This window comes from Leucoraja erinacea, chromosome 17 (assembly GCF_028641065.1).
Source record: "Leucoraja erinacea ecotype New England chromosome 17, Leri_hhj_1, whole genome shotgun sequence".
NCBI classification, from domain to species: Eukaryota; Metazoa; Chordata; class Chondrichthyes; order Rajiformes; family Rajidae; genus Leucoraja; species Leucoraja erinaceus.
In genome coordinates, this window is record NC_073393.1 from 20,405,006 (window position 1) to 20,425,889 (window position 20,884).

Sequence of the window (20,884 nt, forward strand, 5' to 3'; positions counted from 1 at the left end):
GATAACCAGGGAGAAAGTAAGACAGCTCAAGGATAATGGGGGGGGGAGGGAGATTTGTGCTTGGAGTCAGGCAAGGATAAGGACATGGAGGACAGTGAGATTAGTGTGGAGAATACTAACATGCAAGGGCAGTTTGAGATTAAGGAGCAGGTGGTGTTGGGGCTCTTGAAGAGGATACGGTAGGTAATTGCCAGGACGTAATGGGATTTATCCAGGTTATTGAGAGAGACAAGAGATGAGATTGAGAGAGTCTTGAAGAAGTTCTGTACATCTTCGCAGGCCACAGTTGAGGCCCCGGAGGATTGGAGAGTAGCTAATATAAGAAGGGAAGTAGAGAGAATTCAGAGAATTATTGGCTATTGGAGGCGATTCTTCAAGATAGGATTTATTCCCATTTCAAAGGGAATGGGTTAATTTGGGACAATCAGAATGGCTTTGTACATGGCATATTGCGTCTTCATAAATTGATTGGGATTTTAGAGTTGGTGACAAAGATGATAGATGAAGGCAGGGAGGTGGATGCTGTCTACATGGAGCTTAGTAAGGCATTTGATAAAGTCCCTCAAGGTAGGATGATCCAGAAGATCAAGATGCATGGGATTATTAGTGACTTGGTCGTATGAAATTGGAACTTGCTTACTGATAGAAGAGAGGGTTGTAATGGAAGGATAATATTCAGGCTGGAAGTTTGTGATCAGTGGAGTTTCACAGGGATTTATGCTGGGACCATTGCTGCTTGTGATGAATATAAATGACTTGGACGTACAGTTCCCTCCATAATGTTTGGAACAAAGACCCACCATTTATTTATTTGCCTCTGTTTTTCACAATTTGAGATTTGTAATAGACAAAAATTACATGTGGTTAAAGTGAACGTTGTCAGATTTTATTAAAGGCCGTTTTTATACATTTGGGTTTCACCATGTAGAAATTACAGCTGTGTTTATACACAGTCCTTCCATTTCAGGGCACCATAATGTTTGGACACTTGCAGAGCTGCCAAGTTTTGTCAGAGCATTTCAGTATTCTACTAACGGAAAATCATTATTTTGCAGAGGAAATCAGCATTTTTACGCAGTACCATTTTGGAGATTTAATTTTTTTTTTATGTGCAGTCGTACCCATGTAAGAGCACAAGAATGCATAACTTTGCTACCAATTGACATATCTTCTACGCACCTTACTTGTCAGTGCATTCATTGCCATCTCTTTGTATACTGCTGTTTGAACAGCTGCTTCCTGCTTTTAGCACCAGATGATGATGATGATGTAGAAGCCATTTTGGAAGCCTCCCTCTCCCTCCCTCCTTTCTCTCGCCCACCCTTCCTCTAGGTCTCCCTCCCTCTCACCCACCCTCCCTCTCTCTTCCTCCCTTTTTTCTCCCTCCCTCCTCTCATATTCCCTTCCTCCCTCTCCTCTCCATCCTCTCCACCCCTCCCTCTCTCACTCTCTCCACCCCTCCCTCTGTTCCCCTTGAGTCCACCCAGCGTTCTGTAAAATCAAGCCCAATCCCAATGTAACTACAATCCCACTGGTATCCGTTCACCACAAGGCTTATCCAGAATTCTACCACTGCCTGAAAAATAATCAAAGGCACAACTACCACTGAGAAAGAGAATTCCAAAGACTCATTGTTATACGAGAATTTTCCTGAACAGTCTGTGACCCACAGTGCTGTGGCCATAGCACAATGTTTAAAGCCCATAGCACTCAGCTGGTAGCGCTATTTTTCGAACCAATAGCGCTGTAGCCGACAGCTCTTCATTTAAATTCCCACGTGTTAAACTGACAGCACTCTGTTTAAACCTGGAGGTGGACAGGCAGCCTGGAGAGAAGGAATGGGTGATGTTTCTGGTCGAGACCCTTCTTCAGACTGAACTGAACTCCGTATTTAAAATCCGTATTTAACAGCACAAAACCGTACATCCATATTCTAATCGCATTTCCGTACAAAATATTGAAAATCCGTACTACTTGGCAGCTCTGCACATGGCTTCACAGGCGTTTGTAACTGCTCAGGTGTGTTTAATTGCCTCCTTAATGCAGGTATAAGAGAGCTCCCAGCACCTAGTCTTTCCTCCAGTCTTTCCATCACCTTTGGAAACTATTATTGCTGTTTATCAACATGAGGCCAAAGGTGTACCAATGAAAGTCACAAAAGCCATTATGAGGCTGAGATACAAGAATAAAACTGTTAGAGACATCAGCCAAACATTAGGCTTATCAAAATCAACTGTTTGAAACATCATTAAGAGCACTGGTGAGCTTACTAATCGCAAATGGACTGGCAGGCCAAGGAAGACCTCCACAGCTGATGACAGAAGAATTCTCTCTATAATAAAGAAAAATCCTCAAACACTGTCCGACAGATCAGAAACACTCTTCAGGAGTCATGTGTGGATTTGTCAATGACCACTGTCCGCAGATGGATTCATGAACAGAAATGCAGAGGCTACACGGCAAAATGCAAACGACTGGTTAGCCGCAAAAATAGGATGGCCGGGTTACAGTTTGCCAAGAAGTACATAAAAGTGCAACCATAGTTCTGGAAACAGGTCTTGTGGACAGATGAGATGAAGATTAACTTATATCAGAGAGATGGCAAGAGTAAAGTATGGACGAGAGAAGGCACTGCCCAAGATCCAAAGCATGCCACCTCATCTGTGAAATACGGTGGTGGGGGTGTTATAGCCTGGCATGTATGGCTGCTGAAGGTACTGGCTCACTTATTTTCATTGATGATACAACTGCTGATAGTAGTAGCAAAATGAATTCTATCTGCTCAAGTTGAAACAAATGCCTCAAAACTCATTAGCCGGCGGTTCATTCTGCAGCAAGACAATGATCCCAAACATACTGCCAAAGCAACAACGGAGTTTTTCAAAGCTAACAAATAGACAATTCTTGTGGCCAAGTACATCACCCGCTCTGAACCCAATTGAGCATGCCTTTTATATGCTGAAGAGAAAACTGAAGGGGACTAGCCCCCAAAACAAACATAAGCTAAAGGCTGCAATACAGGCCTGGCAGAGCATCACCAGTGATGTCCATGAATCGCAGACTTTAAGCAATCATTGCATGCAAAGGATATGCAACAAAATACAAAAGAAGACTACTTTCATTTACATTGCTATGTCCCAAACATTATGGTGCCCTGAAATGGGGGAGTACTATAAACACTACTGTAATTTCTACATGGTGAAACCAAAATGTATAAAAATGGCCTTTATTAAAATCTGACAACGGCCACTTTAACCACGTGTGATTTTTTCTATTCCCACATTCTACAAATCTCAAATTATGGAGTACAGATGCAAATATATGATGGGTGTTTGTCCCAAACATTATTGAGGGCACTGTAAGTGTGAACAGGTTGGTTATTAAGTTTGCAGTTGACACCAAGATTGCTGTGGTGGAAGGACTGTGAGGAAGGCTGTCAAAGTATACTGCGGGATATAGATCAGCTACAGAAATGGGCGGAGAAACGGCAGATGAAGTTTAATTCAAACAAGTGTGATGCGGTTGCTGATAGGAGTATATAAAAAAATAGAGTGGCATGGATAGGGTAGACAGTCAGAATCTTTTCCCCAGGACATAAAAATTAAATAGTACAAGACACAGCTTTAAGGTGAGAGGGGCAAAGATTAAAGGAGATGCACAGGACAAGTTCTATTTTTACAACAGAGGGTGGTGCGTGCCTAGAACGCACTGCCGGGACGGGGGTTGAAGCAGATACATTAGTGGCATTTAATGACTTTTGGATAGACATAAGGATATGCAGGAAATGGAGGTGTATGGGTTTATGTACAGGTAGATAAATGATGTTCTTGGCATCATGTTCAGCACAACATTGTGTGCCGACGGGCTTGTTCTTGTGCTGTACGATGTTTTATGAACGGGTACCTGACAGAATCATTAAGACGTGGAGGGGCCATGATCTACAGGATGTGGAGAGACTTGAAATTGAGCAGAGCCCCATAGACCCTCAAGCCTGCTCCACCATTCAACAAGATCAAGCCTGATTTAACTGTAACCCGTTACATATTCCTGTCTAGTCATGCTTTGACTTTTTCAGGTTCTGCCATTCACTCTTTCTACAAGATGAACTTCTTCTAGGTCTCACTTTGGCTCCATAATTTTCTCAATTTGGTTTGTAAAAGACTTGGTTTTGGTTTTAATTTATTTTCATGGAGTGTTTTTGAAATTTATCACATAAAGAGACATTACAGTGCAGCTGCAGAAGTCATTGGTGACACCACACTTGGAGCACTTCTTTAGAGTCAGACTGAAGAAGGGTCCCGATTCAGAACGTTGTCTATGCATTTCTCTCTACAGATGCTGCCTGGCAGTACTGGCATTCTTTAGCATTTGATTTTTCTTTCTCAAGATTCCAGCATCTGCTGTTTCTCGTCATCAAAGGAGTGAATCAGGCTGTTCTTAATCTCACCTTTCAATACAGGTTGCTTCACTTCAAATAGTCTTCCACCAGTTTTTAAATGTGAAGGATGAAAAAAGCAGAAGATCTTCAAGCAATGAGCTCCAGATCTTACAATACACTTTGAACAAACAAACCCTCCTCTTTCTGAGCCTTTCACCAATTTCCCCAGGGAAATTAGTCTTTCTTGTTCACCTCAACTCAGGGATCACAGAATTTATATGCCCAAATTAATTCCCCCTTCAATTTTGTTTGTTCTTCAGAAAATCAACGTTGCTTCAACTCTTTACATTCTCGTACATCTCTGTACCCTTTCGAAAGTTATCAAACCCTATCATTAGAGTGGCGAACAGAATTGGATTCAGTACTTGAGTGTGGTTTAATGATCATGATCTCCCTGTCGTTATACTCTATTCCTCAGGCAAGCAATTATCCATCTTCAGGGATGCATGAAATTTATTCCAAGACCTCTTTGCTTTTCTACATTATTCAGATTCCCTTGCCTTGTCTGACCATCCCAACTGCATGACTTCACTCTACTCTGGGTCAAAAGCTAGTCTATTTGGTAATTAAACTCCCTTATTATTACGGTTTAGCGGTTTGTATCCGTGGAAAGTATTTTCTCGGTTATGTGAGCCCATGGCCTAATTCTGATTATTGCTCAAATTCCATTTAGGGATAACGGTGTAACTGGATACTTCCTTCTACCTATTATTTTCTGAACAAAAGATACGTAAAATTTCAAAATAACGGCATGCATCCCTTTTGTATGCGAGCGGATGAGGAAGTTATGATGGAACCTCTCTTCCACCCCTAGTGTGATTTGAATAGGTTTCACCGCTTGGGAAATAACTTAATTGTTCCACTCGAACCCAGCATTAAAATTGGCTTCCAAATGGGGAAAAAAAAAATACTCCCATTTATCTACAATTAAATTCTTGGTCAACATAAAAATATAAAAAGATTGTCTTTCTTCGATTTAAACCAGCATCCACAGTTCCTTCCTACACATAAAAATATATCAGCCTGATACTGGGAGAGGAACCTGCAAGATAGGTATCATTGAAGTGACTACTGGCCTCAATGTCGTTTGCAAGAGTTCCCTGAAGACAGGATACTTGCATTATGTCTAATTTATTTTCATAATTCCCCCCTAAAATAAACGTAATACATTAAAATAAATTTGGGGATGAGGGGTGATGAGAGCCATAGACTCATACAGCATGGAAACAGGCCCAACTCACCCATACTGACAAAGATGCTTAATCTACGCTAGTCCCATTTGCCTATGTTGGCCCACATCCCACTAAATCTTTCATATCCTGTCCAAATGTTTTTTTAAATGTTGTTACTGCACCTGTCTCAACTATATCCTCTGGCTGCACATTTCATATACCCAGCATCCTCTGCATGGAAAGGCTGCTGCTCAGTTTAAACCATTGTACATTTCTTGATTCCCTAACTTTGGAGCATGGCCTTCTTGATTTTATACACCTCTATAAGATCATCCTTCAGTCTCATGTGCTCCAAGGAATAAAAACCTAGCCTATCAAACCTCTCCATGTAGCTCAGATAATCGAGTCCTGGCAACATCCTTGTAAATCTTCTCTGCACTCTTGTGTAGGAAAGAACTGTAGATGCTGGTTTAAATCGAAAGTAGACACAAAATGCTGGAGTAACCAAGGGTCTCAACCCGAAACGTCACCCATTCCTTCTCTCCAGAGATGCTGCCTGTTCCGCTGTGTTACCCCTGCATTTTGTGTCCACCTTCTCTGCACTCTTTCCAGCTTAAGGCGATCTTTCCTATAGAAGGGTGACCAAAACTGAACACAATACATCGTGTGGAATGTGCAGAATTAGCTGAGATGCTGGAATTTACACACCTCACAGCACCCAAGACAAAAGCTGCTCCAAATTATTGATATGGATGACAAACAGCAATGAGCCCACCACTAACTCCCATGGCACACCACTAGTCACGGGGCTCCAGTTGAAAGTATAATTTTGCACCACCACCCTGTGTTTCAGCATTAAGGCAATTCTGAATTCAGATAGCTAGCTCTCCCTGGATTCCATGCAGGATATTCCAGAGCAGCCTTCCTTGCAGAACCTTATCAAAGATCACAATCCCTCATGCATAAAACCATGTTGACGATCCTTATCAACCAGTCTTTACAAATACATGTACATCTTGTATCTTATCCATCAACCTTCCCACCATAGATGTTATGCTCACTATTTTAGTTCCCAGGTTTTACTTTGCAGCTCTTCTTAAATAGAGGCTCAACATTAGCCACCCTCCAAACTTCTGACACCTCAACAGTGTTTAACGATGGTTTATATATCTCAGCTTGAGTTTCCTCAATTTCTTCTCTAGCTTCTCAGTGCCTTTGAATATATGTTAAACATTAGAGTTTAGAGATACAGTGTGGAAACAGGCCCTTCGGCCCACTGAGTCTGTGCCGGCCAGCAATAATTCTGTACATTAGCACTATCCTACACACTAGGGAACAATTTATAATTAACAGAAGTCAATTAACGAAAAGCCTGGACATCTTTGGAATGTGGGAAAAACTGGAGCACCTGGAGAAAACCCATGCGGTAACAGGGAGAACGTACAAACTCTGTACAGACAGCACCCATAGATAGGATCGAACCTGGGTCTCTAGCCCAGCAAGACTGCAACTCTACCTCTGCGCCACTGTGCTGCCCCTTGCTCAGGTTCAGCGACTTGATCAGGCCCCAAAGGTTTATTTGCCTTCATAGGTATCTGGACATCTGGCACATGTAATGCGAAGTATCCTTGTTACATCGCTATTAACTTTCCTATATTCCTTGGTCTTCACGTTTTTCTCCGTGGTAAAAAATAATATTCATTGAGGACTTCATTCATCTTGAGGCTGCTCATAGTCACTTTTGATTTCAGAGGGATTATATTTTCTCTCTATAGTTGCCTTTTTTCCCTTTATAGGAATATAAATTTATATTATAGGCATATAGTCATACATCAAGGAAATAGGCCCTTTGGCTCAATTTATCCACATCTACCAAGATGCCCCATCTAATTTAGTTCCATTTGCCTGTGTTTGACCTGTATCTCCTTTCCTATCCATAAATAGTTATAAAATCTTTTTGAATTCTCCTAAACCTATCTGTTAGAGTTATCGAATGCCCCTTTTTTGCCTTCCTGTTGCTTCGAAGAGGATGAAAAGAGAATCTTTTGAATCCATTGAACTGGACCAATTGAAGGATACCAGAAAATACTGCTCAAGATTTTAACTTATTCCCACCTTGATCTGCTGCCAGAATACGAGCTGTGCCTGGAGGAATGGCTGGAATACGAGCTGTAAGAGGATGATCTTGAATGTGATCTTGACCGTGACCTGGAAGACCCAGATCCAGAATAGGAAGAAGAACGAGATGAAGACCTAAAAAAAAATTAAAAAACAATGTTGAACGCAAGATGTTATAACTAAGTAAAAAATAATAAATTGCAGATGGCAACATGTCTCAAAACCTCGCATACCTAATATGAAAACATCTTTAAGGTAATAAACATGACGCACATCCAATGATTTCAGAGTAAAAGGTGAAGTCAGCTTCATAAAATGCAAATGCATCAAATAATTCAGTCATAGAATTTATTCTAGCTGTTCTAGGACACAGAATATTACAGGCTCTCCTCTGGCCCAAAATATCTGTGCTGAACATGATGTTAAGTTCAAGTAATACCTGCTGCCTGCACATATAGCTCCATATCCATGTGCTTAACTAAAAGCCTCTTAAATGCCTCCGTTGTATCTGCCACCCCAGGTAGCGCATTCTAGATACTCACCACTCTGTGTAAAAACATGCCCCCCAACATCTCCTTTAAACTTGCCACTCAGATCTTAAAACTATGCCCTCCATCCAGTCTTTGACATTTCCATTCTAGGAAATCAATTCTGACTATCTATCTGTGCCTTTCATAATTTAATAAACTTCTATCAGGTCTCTTCTCAGCCCATAAAGGAGAAAGGATTCTGGCTCCAGGGAAAGCAAGATGCTAACCTTAGACTGACTTTAAAATTTAGATGTAGGTGGGTGTACATGACTGGCTGTGCAGGAAGGGGAAATTACAGTTTCATTAGAAACTGAGCACTTGACTTCTCTGTAACCAAAAGGAAATGAGGCCAGCATTTTCTCAAGTCATAAAACACTGAGCATTTCCTGGGGAATGAGCCATGAATTGTGGACATTCCCATTATAGGGCCATTGATGAGGCCTTGGCTTAGAATGGTAAAGCACAATGAACACTAATGCCCCTGTCCCACTTAGGAAACCTGGACGGAAACCTCTGGAGACTTTGCGCCCCACCCAAGGTTTTCGTTCGGTTCCCGGAGGTTGCAGGTGGTTGCTGGAGGTTGTAGGTAGTGGAAGCAGGTAGGGAGACTGACAAAAACCTCCTGGAACCGCACGGAAACATCGGGTGGGGCGCAAAGTCTCCAGAGGTTTCCGTTCAGGTTTCCTAAGTGGGACAGGGGCTTTAGTAGTTTGTTGTGTAGTTGATTCCTAGGTGCAGTGTACCTCGACGAGCCAGACACTGAAACAGATGAGCCAGATGTTCTCCGTCGCTTACGCCCACGCCCTGGTGATGCTGTTGAAACTGGCCTTTTTTTGGGTGACTTGGATCGGCGCCAGGGGTCTTTCCATTCATCCGCCCGCTTCACTGCAGTCGTCGCAACAGCTTCTTTCTTGGGTGCTTCTACTTGTCGGCTAGAAAGCACAATAGCCAGATCATGGTTTTAATGCTTTACTATTTCTGGACACTTAAAGGACGTTTCAGATATTGGACACTTTAAAGTTCTGAGGAAGTGCCAAAATTGAAAAGTTTACTTTTTCCTCTTTCTCTAGATCCTGCTTGGCCTGGTGAGATTTTGCAATACTGTTTTTATTACAAATTTCCATCATCTGTAATTTTTTAAAATTAATTAATATTGCAATATCATATTTCCCCAAATATGTAATTTACCACTTCTGAGAGTGTTACATAGCAATGGGCATACACTTTCAGACCTCGGTCTGACAATAAGGTGCCATCATATCGTATCAATTCTCCTCAAATAAGCTAATTCAGCATGACCCGGGAATAAGACTGAATTTCACTGGACCACGAGGCTCAGTTTAACACATAGCTCATAATTTACCCATGTAAATCAGAGTTATGCCTTCTGATTTGCTGCCTTTCTGCACTCTCCTTTGCCCTCCTCATGGACCACCATACACTATTTGTTGTGCGGGGTTCTGAGATACCTGCCGTTTTCAATTAGTAAAAGAAGCAGCAGCAGCAGCAGCAATAAATTTGTCCTGATTTCACCCATTACAAAATAATGTATACTAGACCAAGTGCAGACCCTCAGTTCCAACGTGGGGCTGGGGGGCGGCATGCGGCGTCACACGCACTAATTACCCCCCGCACACATGTTAACTACCCCCCTTGATATAATATTAATATATTAATTTGCTCCTTTTACCCCAAAACCGCCCTATCCACTGACGCATAGCCCCCAAATCACAGCGCGTCTAAAGAGGGTGGGGTGGGGGGGGGGGGGGGGAAAGGAGAGCAGAGAGGGAAGGGGAGAGGCAGAGAGAAAGGGGCAGAGAGAGAGGGGAGAGGAGAGAGAGATGGGAGGGAGAGAGGGGAGAGAGGGGCTGAGGAGAGAGATGGGAGAGGAAGGGGAGGAGGGGGGAAAGGAAAGGGGGGGGGGGGGAAGGGGGGGGGGGGGGAAAGGGTGGGGGGGGGGGGGGGGGAAAGGTGGGGGGGGGGAAAGGGAGGGGGGGAGGCAGTCCACCTATTCCCCACTCCCTATCACCCTCACTCCTCGCCCTCTATTCCCACACTCTCCCTCCTCACCTCCCCCATTCCCCCCTCTCCCTCAATCACCCCACTCCCCCTCACCTGTCCTCTGGATCTGCAGAACTTGAACAGAGAGGAACACAGAACAGCAACACAGATGGCAGAGGGAGGGAGGAGGAGTCAGAGAGTCAAATGCATCTGGGGGGGGGGAGAAATGGGTGGGGTGTTGACGTAACTCGGCCTCGCGATGCCCGCACCTTTGATAACTGCCAGCTGACAACAGACCTTTAAAGCCGCTAAGGCAAGACTCGTTCGCCCAGGAGCGAGCGTTCACAGCAAAGAAGCACCGGCTTCGGCCTCTCTGGAAACCCACAGCTGGAATGAGCGTGCAGGGGATGGGATGGGGCGCGCAGGGCTTCGCGAGCGGCGCTGGCTGTGAGGAGAAAGTTCAGCGGTAGCGGAACGGAGCTGCAGAATTTATGAGGAGAGTACAGCGCGTGAGGAGTCGCTGCACCGAGATCTGTAGAACAAAGAAGCTATAGCAGAACGCAGCTGTAGAATCTTTGTTCTGCAGAACTTTCTCGATCTCTCTGCGCCTTTAATCAACAGCGGTGGAGGGCGGGGCCTGGACGTAGGTGGGCCTGGTTTGGTCGGCATGTGCGCATTGTGACGTCAGCAGCTGGTGAGCGCCGTTTATATTTTAAAAATTAAGTTTTGTGATCAATTTTATTCAAAATCTGGGAAAATAATTGACCACGGAGTAGATTTCTGAACTAATAAGTTAAATCCCAACCGAAATTGTAAAAATCTCTGCGTTTTTGCATCTGGTTTTGGAGGAGATACGTTTCACATGCAAAATAACACACACACACACGTATACACACACACACGTATACACACGCACACGTATACACACGCACACACACACGTTTTAATAGATACTAGACCAAGTGCAGACCCGTTGGGTCTGCTCCCCCAATGGTGTGATCCCCCAACCCAATATTCCACCATGCACCCGTCTCCTCCAATGGAACTGAAGCCGTTCTCAAAAGTAAGATTCCAGCACTGCCCTGCCTCTTTAAAAAAAAATCCAATGGCACCTCCCCTGCCTGCTGCAGCAGTGAAAAGTTCAGCGTTCCTGTCTTGCAACTTCGTTTCGAAGTGTGTTGGAAGCTGACAGGAAGGAGCAGCGAATCAAAATGAAGAAAGGCAGCTGGCAGCCGGACGGCAGGCGGCAGCCACAGACTTTTATATATATACTAGACCAAGTGCAGACCCGTTGGGTCTGCTCCCCCAATGGTGTGATTCCCCCAACCCAATATTCCACCATGCACCCGTCTCCTCCAATGGAACTGAAGCCGTTGCCAAATGTAAGTTTCCAGCACTCCCCTGCCTCCCTCAATTGCACCTCCCCTGCCTGCTGCAGCAGTGAAAAGTTCAGTGTTCCTGTCTTGCAACATTGTTTCGAAGTGTGTTGGAAGCTGATAGGAAGGAGCAGCCGTCAACGAATCAAAAGGCAGGAAGGGATCCGTACTGCAGGCGGACGTCGGACGGATTTGAGTTTTATATATTAACTAGACCAAGTGCAGACCCGTTGGGTGTGATCCCCCAACCCAATATTCCACCATGCACCCATCTCCTCCATTGGAACTGAGCCCATTCCCAAATGTAAGATTGCAGCCCTCCCCTGCCTGCTGCAGCAGTGAAAAGTTCAGTGTTCCTCTCTTGCAACTTTGTTTCGAAGTATGTTGGAAGCTGACATGTAAATGGAGAAGCCTGTTTATTTTTGAAATACTTGGGGGTGGGTGGGGAGAAGGATTTGATTAAAAACATGTACTTCAACACGACGAAATTAAATGAGGAACGGATACTTAGAAAGAAAAGCGAAATCTCTATCGAAATGGAAAATATCTCGGAGATTGAGAGTCTGGATTGGGCGTGGCAATGAATCAAAGGAAGAAATGCAGCCGGCAGCCGTACATGCAAATGAATCCATTCCGATTGGACATCTGCGAGCATCGGCCATTCCGATTGGACATCTGCGAGTATCAGGCACGAATCGAAAGGCAGGAACGGATCCGTACTGCAGGCGGACGGACGGATTTGAGTTTTATATATATACTAGACCAAGTGCAGACCCGTTGTGTCTGCTCCCCCAATGGTCTACTCCCCCAACCCAATATTCCACCATGCACCCATCTCCTCCAATGGAACTGAAGCCGTTCTCAAAAGTAAGATTCCAGCACTGCCCTGCCTCTTTAAAAAAAATCCCTGCCTGCTGCAGCAGTGAAAAGTTCAGTGTTCCTGTCTTGCAACATTGTTGCGAAGTGTGTTGGAAGCTGAGGAATGAGCAGCCGTCAACGAATCAAAAGGCAGGAAGGGATCCGTACTGCAGGCGGACGGACGGCGGACGGATTTGAGTTTTATAAATATAGAGATAGATAGATAGATAGATAGATAGATAGAAGATAGATAGATATGATATAAATAAACAGAATGGGTTGTAGAATTTAAGATCTGTTGGTTATTGTATTGTTTCTGTTTTTAATCACACATATAGTTCAGTTTAGGAATTCCACAAAAGTGGCAGCTAATTTTTTGATATTGTCTTAGCATACATGTTTACATGAGAGCTGATCTTTGACTTGATGCTGATGAAAGGGAGGAAGACATAACTTGGGCATAACAGTGGCTTTGCTCTTTAATTTGTTAGAAACATTGGAAACTTGCCCAAGTTGGGGATCAAATTTACACTGTGGTGACGGAGCAACAAACAAGTATATTTACTTCTGGAAATTCCACTTGGAATGATGTTTCTGAAATGAAAGAAGAGTCTACTGGCTGTGCCAATTTTAAAAATAAATATAATTTTATAGATTGGAAGATTTGATATGTTGGGCAAGAGCCCACAGGGAAGATTTAAAAAACCTAGTTCATTTGAGTTCAATGAAAGGTCTATGTAGTATAATCCACAGTTAAATATTTGGGAAATGCCAGTGTTTGTGCAGCACAATAGAAATGTCAATATGTGCATGCCTACTCTTGGCCAAAGGCATTATTTGGGAATGACTGCGTCAAGTTACTTGGGAGTAGAAAAAGAGATTCCCTTAAATGTCTATGACCTAAATACATCGAATGGAGTGCAGCCATGATCTGGCTGATGTTATATGGCAAATTCTATGCATGATCTTACAAATGCAAAATTTCAGATATAGCTGTAATGCAACCCAATAGAATGCAGTTAAATTTAGATAGGAAAAAAATCCAAAGAGCAAAACATTCATTATTCTTCAAATCAACCTGAACTCATGAGGACAAAACAGATTCACAGCATTAAAAAAAGAGCAAAAAACCATAAGGAAACAAAGTGTAAAAGGTTAGACTAAAATATTGACTTAGGGAAGTTAGGATAATTTAGTTAGCCATGGCAAAGCTACGGCCCCTTGTATGAGAGATAAGAGAATCTTATTATCCATCCCGAGAGAAAGGAGTATGATTAAGTAAAAGATTGAAAGATACAGAAGATAAATTTTTGCTATGAAAGCAAAACCAGTTATATTACTTAAAAAACGTGTGCATGGAAATACATGAGCAGTATACGAGCTACAGTTAGTCAGTCATACAAAACAGAAAAATGCCCTTTGTCCATGCCAACCAAGATGCTCGTCTAACCCAGCCCCATTTACCCGCATTTAGCCTATATTTGTTATCCATGCACTTGTCCAAATGACTATTAAATGTAACTGTACCTACCTCAACTACTTCCTCTGGCAGCTTGTTCCATATACCCACCACCTCTGTGTATAACTGTTACCTCTTAGGTTCTTATTAAATCTTTCCCCTCTCACAAACCTATGCCATATAGTTTTTGATTCCCCCACATTGGAAAAATATTTTGTACGCCTCTATAAGATCACCCCTCAGCTTCCTGCACTCCAAGAAATAAAATCCTAGCCTGCTCAACGTCTCCCCATTGCTCAGGCCCTTGAGTTTGTGCACTTTTTCCAGCGTGACAGCATCTTTACTCTAAGCACGGTGACCAAAATTGACACACTGCTCCATGCCCAGGGAAAATTGGTATACTGGATACAAAATTGGATTAGCAATAGGAGACAGAAGGTAATGATAGAAGGTTGTTTTTGCAATTGGATGCCCATAACTAGTGGTGTCTTGTATGGATCAGTGCTGGGAGTTGAAAAGGCTTGCAACTCAAGGCAGCCATTGCAGACAATGATAGGAGGAGGAACTTCTTCACCCAGTGCTCAGTACCTTGAATACACTGCCAAAGAGTGTGATTTAAACTGGGTCACTGGCAGCATTTATGAAGTCTTTAGATGAGCTGGTAAATTGCCTCAAAGTAGAGAGCTGTGGACCAAATGCTGGGGAATGGGATGAATACGTAAGGATGCCCTTTGGTCGGTGTAAACAGATTGGGTCAAATGTACAATTGTACGACTATCATTATGCGCACATATGGAAAACTTGTTGGGTATTAGTATGCATGTAGAATTAATTACATAACACAAACTGGAATCAGAATTGGCAACAGAACCTTGCCCTGAGGATGTTATAGAATCAATTAGTGTTTTTGGGCCTGTAACTTTATTCGGTATAATTATGAAATGAACAAGACCAATTTCACATTTTACCACAATAACCATTGCTATACCCAGAGTACGCAACTATGCCATTACTGATTCTTTCTTCACACTCAACTATAACAGGCTACAAATTCAAGTCACATTCACACATTATAAATGATTTTTCAGGAGCTCCTAATCAGCAGCCTGTGAAGCAAGATTCACTATCATAGGTTAAAGTTCAAATACAGCAACAACTTGATCACATGCCCAGCAATACTTCATTATGGGAGACAGAGGAAATTGCAGATTTGGAAGAAAAAAAACTGCTGGTGGAACTCAGTGGGTTAAGCAGCAACTGTGGAGGCCTAGATGATTAACGTTTCAGATTGAGACCATGTATCAGGATTGAGAGTGTAAAAGGAAGATAGTCAGTACAAAGAGGAGAAGTGGTTAAGAAGTGACTGCACGGTAGCCTAGTCCAGAAGGTTGGTGCACATAGGACTCAAGGTAGGCTAGCTAATTGGATCCAATATTGGTTTGGTGATAGTAGGTAGGTACAGCAATGGCAATATGTTTTTCTGATTAAATTTCAATGGCTAGTCGTGTACTACAGGGATTGTTGTTGGGATATACATTGTCCGAGATATACATTAACAACATGGATGGAAATTTGTGGACGCCGCAAAGCTGGTGGTATTTCGCATAGCTGAGAAGGTTGCCTAAGGATACAGCAAAACATAGATCAGATGCAAAGGTGGTCACAGAATTGGCTGATGGAATTTAATCCCGACATGTCAGAGCTATTGAACGCAGTGGCGCAGCTCAGGATATCCCACAGGAAAGAGTCCATTGACCATTACTATCCATATATCTGTCCAGTGTTAGGCACTACATTTTGGAATGTTAAATACCTGTCAGACATATGCAATAATGGTGGTGTGCTGAGGAATTATGCTGTACAGAGAAACTATTGGGTACAGAGAAACACGGGGCATTACTCCCTCTGGGAAACCTGAAATTCCTCCGCTGATCGCAGGAACACGGGGAATCGTCACGCGAGAGCTGCCGAGGCTCTCCACGCTGCCCGAGATTGGCCCCGTCAGAGCCGCCTGCTCACCGAATTCAGGTCCGCCCTCTCCCTCTCTCTCCCCATCATCCTTCCCTCTCCCCCCTCCCTCCCGCTGCAAACCCAACGTGCTGCCAGTCGCGCCTCTCGCATGTCCTTTGATACAAACCTTGCGACCCCCCCCTCTCTCTCTCCCCCCCCACTCTCTCTCTCTCTCTCTGATCTCCCCCACGTCTCTCTCTCCCTCACCTTTCCCTCTCTCTCTCTCCCAACCCCCCCCCCCCCCCCCCGCCCTCCTCTCCCCTCTCTCTTATGGGGTAAAAGGAGCAAATTAATAATATTAATATATTAACAAGGGGGTTAGTTAGCGTGTGTGCGGGGGGGTTAGTTAGTGTGTGTGTTAGTGTGTGTGTGGCGGTGGTTAATGTGTGTGATGCCGCATGCCCCCCCCCCCCAACGGGTCTGCACTTGGTCTAGTAATTTATAAATAATCATTTTTTGTGGACTTATCCAAGCCAATTTTACATGTGATACTGCTACAAATTCTTTCATTGTACCTGTGCCAAATGTACTTATGATAATAATCTGAACTTGAAAGTAGGAGGTGATCCGAGGGGTAAATATTTTGCACACGGTAGTTGATATCTGGAATGAGCTGCCAGAGGAGGTGGAGGCAGGAACAGCAACAACATTTAAAAGTGGGGCATAAAGGGATTAAGTGCAGACAAGTGGATTAGTACAGAGATGCATGATGGTCAGCAGAAGCGGTGGACCAATAGACCTGTTTCTGTGCTGCACAACTCTATGACTTTATCTTGCAAAGTTTGTTAATAGTTTAAATTTAGGATTCTGAAAAGCAATTCAGGTAGGTCCAAACAGGAAAACTGAAATTCCATCTGAATGATCTCTGGTTTCTGGCAATCCAATGTACGCATAATGCTCTAACATAGTCAGCGTAGGTTGTCAAAAGATGTTCAATTCTGGCTAGCGATAAAAAGTATGCATGCATCACATTTTTCAGCATCAATTGAAATAGTTATTTTCTTCTGGGGGTGTAAATGACATAATGCATTTCATTCAAAGTGTAGGGTGGTGGCAAATTAACTTGGCTAATATCGTATAAGACTGGTGAGACAGCACCCTCAAACACATTTAAGTAATCTGTCAAAGCCGCTGCTGCGTCACATTGATGCACATTTACCTGAAAAGCCTGAAGGCATTAATTAAACCACACTTAGATTTTTTTTAAATATCTTGATTCTGTGATGCAGTTATGCACCACCTCAATGATTGAGGAGGGGGATATTATGCAAACCATAAGAAAAAAAGATAACTATTAAATAAGAACTGGTACATATGAATCGGAACCAGAGAATGCAAGGAGCTGCTGGGGACACCCACTTGAGTGAGGCGTGGTGTTAACTGGAGTATTTAACCCTTTTTCCTCGAGGAGCACAATGAATAATTAAATATCTTTAGTCAAGTTTTAAAGCAATAAATCACCGTCTGCAAAATTTGGCCGGAACATCAAGGCTATGTGCAGATGTACATGGATTACATGCATCAGGACGCACTAATCTATTTCACAGCATGGAATCACAGATTGATGCAAGAGACGTCATTCACCTCCGAGTGAAAAATTTCTCCTTCAGTCATCAGATGACGTATTTGAGGCCTGGCACCAAACATCTGGTAAAGTTTTACAATGAATCTGCAAATTTTCAGCAGTATTTATACAATTCCATGTAACTATTGGATTTGCTTCCAACATTAGATCATAGCAACTGTGACACACTTTTTGTATTTCCAATTGTCCAGAATTCCCCATTTTCTTTTGATCCTTCAGCCAGGAATTTAAGTTCTTAAGTCTCATCACTGGTACCATTCCATTAAGTCTCCTCTGCATTTTTACCGTGGGCCTGCACAGAACTGAAGATGTATGGAAATTGTTTTTACATTCACAAGGAATGCTGTTATGAAGCTGCAATTTTCCCCAGTCCCATTTATGTCACATTGAAGTTAGTTGGTTTCTGGTAGTAGCAACAATAACGCTTATACCAAAAAAAATAAAGATTTAGATGAACCGGGTTCTTATAGAGCTATTTCATTTCTAAATACGGATCAGAAAATTTTAGCAAAGATTCTAGCTAGAAGGCTAAATAATTATATTAACAATTTAATAAATACGGATCAAACGGGATTTATACCCAAAAGACAATCATTTAATAATTGAGAGGCTTTTCAATATAATGTACTCTCATAATGAGGACAATAAAGATATTTTAGTTGTCACGCTGGATGCAGAGAAGGCATTTGATCAAGTAGAATGGCAATATTTATACAAGGTACTCCAAAAATTTAATACGGGAGAGAATTTTATTAGATGGGTTAAACTACTTTACGATAGACCTACGGCAAGAATATTAACTAACAATACGCTATCTCCAAAATTTTACTTATCAAGGGGTAATAGGCAAGGGTGTGCCTTATGACCATTGCTATTTGCCCTTATGATAGAACCGCTGGCCGAAAGGATTAGAAATCACCCGAATATTCACGGATATAACACTAAGGACTCAAAGAATAAAATTTAATTATATGCTGATGATATCCTTTTATATATTACTAATACACAAACGAGTATACCCACCTTATTAACACTTATTGAGGAATTCGGCTCTTTTTCAGGATATAGAATAAATTGGAATAAAAGCGAAATTATGTGTTTAAAACCACAGGATTTGAGACACTTACTAAAATTCCCCTTCAAAATTGCAACAGACAAATTCAAGTATCTGGGTATTCAAATTACGAGAAGACACAAATCATTATTTAGTGCCAATTTTATACCACTATTAAATAAACTGAATGATACGATTAAATTTTGGAAAACGCTTCCGCTCTCATTGATAGGTAGAATTAACGCTATAAAAATGACTTTCTTACCACAATTAATATATTTGTTTCAAGCGATCCCAATATATATTCCAAAATATTTTTTCAAAAAACTAGATTCCACTATCACTAATTTTATATGGGACTACAGAACACATAGAATTCAACGAAAGCATTTGTGCAAATCTAAAGAAGTTGGGGGTTTATCATTACCTAACTTTATGTATGACTACTGGGCAGTGCATATTAAGAACATAATGTACTGGCTGGATAGTTCCACTCAGCAGTTGGAGTGGATAAGAATGGAGAAAGAGGAGTGCTATCCGCACGATATAGAACGATCCTGCTCTCACCGATAAAATTGAATAGTATAATATATAAGAAGAACCCAATTATTCACAATATAATAAGAATTTGGAAACAAATAAAAGTATCCTTGAAATTAAATAATTTATCAATACTAACCCCACTATTGAACAACCCCGCATTCAAACCTTCTCTCATCGACAACACATATCAACAATGGGATAGACTGGGGATTAGGAAAGTAGGGGATATGTATGAAGTGGGCAAACTGTTATCATTTCAACAATTAAAATTAAAATTTAAATTGAAGGCTAATCAATATTTTAAATATATACAGGTATGTGACTTTATGAAGAAATATACACATAGATTTCAAACTATATTTTTAGACCCTTTAGAAGAAGCAATGAATATTAAGGCTGATTCACGAAAATTAATATCATGCTTTTATAATAATATATTAAATAGAGAATCACCCTCAACAGAAGCACTAAAGGAAGATTGGGAACATGAGCTAATGATAAAGATCTCGAAGGATAGATGGGAAAAGTATTTGATGAATACACATAACTGTTCTATTAATGCAAGACATAATTTAATTCAATTCAAATTATTACATAGACTATATTATTCAAAAACGAGGTTGAATAAATTTTATCCAAACGTCTCTCCCAGATGCGATAAATGTTTGTTTCAAAACGCTAATATAACACATTCATTTGTAGGATGTACAAAGTTGAATAAATTTTGGAGTGATATATTTGAATTGAATTGAATAAACTTTATTAATCCCCAAGGGGAAATTCAGATGTCCTTGCAGCACACTAATAAAAAATACAACAAAGTATTCATGAAGAAATTCAACACCAAACATAAAACATCCCCCCACAGTGATTCCCACAAGGCACAAAGTTCAGTCCCCATCCTCTTGTCCACCCAAAGCCGGGCTATTGAGGCCTCCACAGTCGCCGCCACGGCGCCCGATGTTCTCGCCGGGTGATGGTACTCCGGCGTCGGGAGAATCCCCAGCGGCTTGAGGTACCAGGAACGGCCGCCTTCCCAACGGAGCCCGCGGCTTCCAAGCCAACCTGACCGCGCCGGACGGAGCTCCACACACTAGCGATCTCTGCGAGAGATCCCAGGCTCCGGGATGTAAAGTTCAGCGTCGCAGCTGGCCGCTCCGCAGAACCGCGGCTCACCGATGATGTTTTCGGCAGTCCCAGCATACTGGAGTCCCAGCGCGGCGACCCAGGAAAGGCATCGCCCGCTCCACGACAGCGCTCCAGCGCCGCGCCGCCGCCAAAGCCGATGTTCTGCGCCACCACCAAAGCCGATGTTCTGGGCAGGCCCCCCTCAGGAAAACGTCGCTCCAGGACCCGCTGGTAGGCCGCGAGGACGGGTCGAAGACGCTGCTCGGAGGAAGGCAACCCCTCCGACCAGGTAGGGACTTGGAAAAGCAGTTTCCCCCTCCCCCCCACCACCCCCCACACATAAAAAGATGAGACCCCCTGACTGTACACTAAACGAACTAAAAATAACAAAAAAGAAGGGGAAAAAAACGGACAGCTGCAGGACAGGCAGCCGTTCAGGACAGCGCCTCCTCCAGAATATATTTACAAAGCTTTTCAAGTCAAGAATAGAACCCAAAACGGAATGGATTATATTTGGAATAATAGGAGAAGATACCAATTTAAATAAAGACCAAAATGTTTTTTTTTTAATTATGGGTTAATAATTAGAAAGAAATTGATACTTAAATTTTG

General features: G+C 42.4%; 1 protein-coding gene across 8 annotated transcripts in view; it reads right to left on the reverse strand.

Moving 5' to 3' along the window:
• The window catches only part of zc3h18 (zinc finger CCCH-type containing 18), a 119,720-nt gene that overhangs the window by 27,742 nt on the left and 71,094 nt on the right, over positions 1–20,884 (reverse strand). For 6 of the 8 annotated variants that reach the window (XM_055648772.1, XM_055648774.1, XM_055648778.1 and 3 more), the window contains 2 exons: positions 9,002–9,190; positions 7,726–7,863 (listed from right to left, as the gene is read on the reverse strand). In XM_055648772.1, the coding sequence (XP_055504747.1) occupies positions 7,726–7,863; positions 9,002–9,190 (327 nt within the window). The remainder of the gene's footprint in view (positions 1–7,725; positions 7,864–9,001; positions 9,191–20,884) is intronic. The other 2 variants (XM_055648776.1, XM_055648777.1) reach the window with 2 other exon arrangements.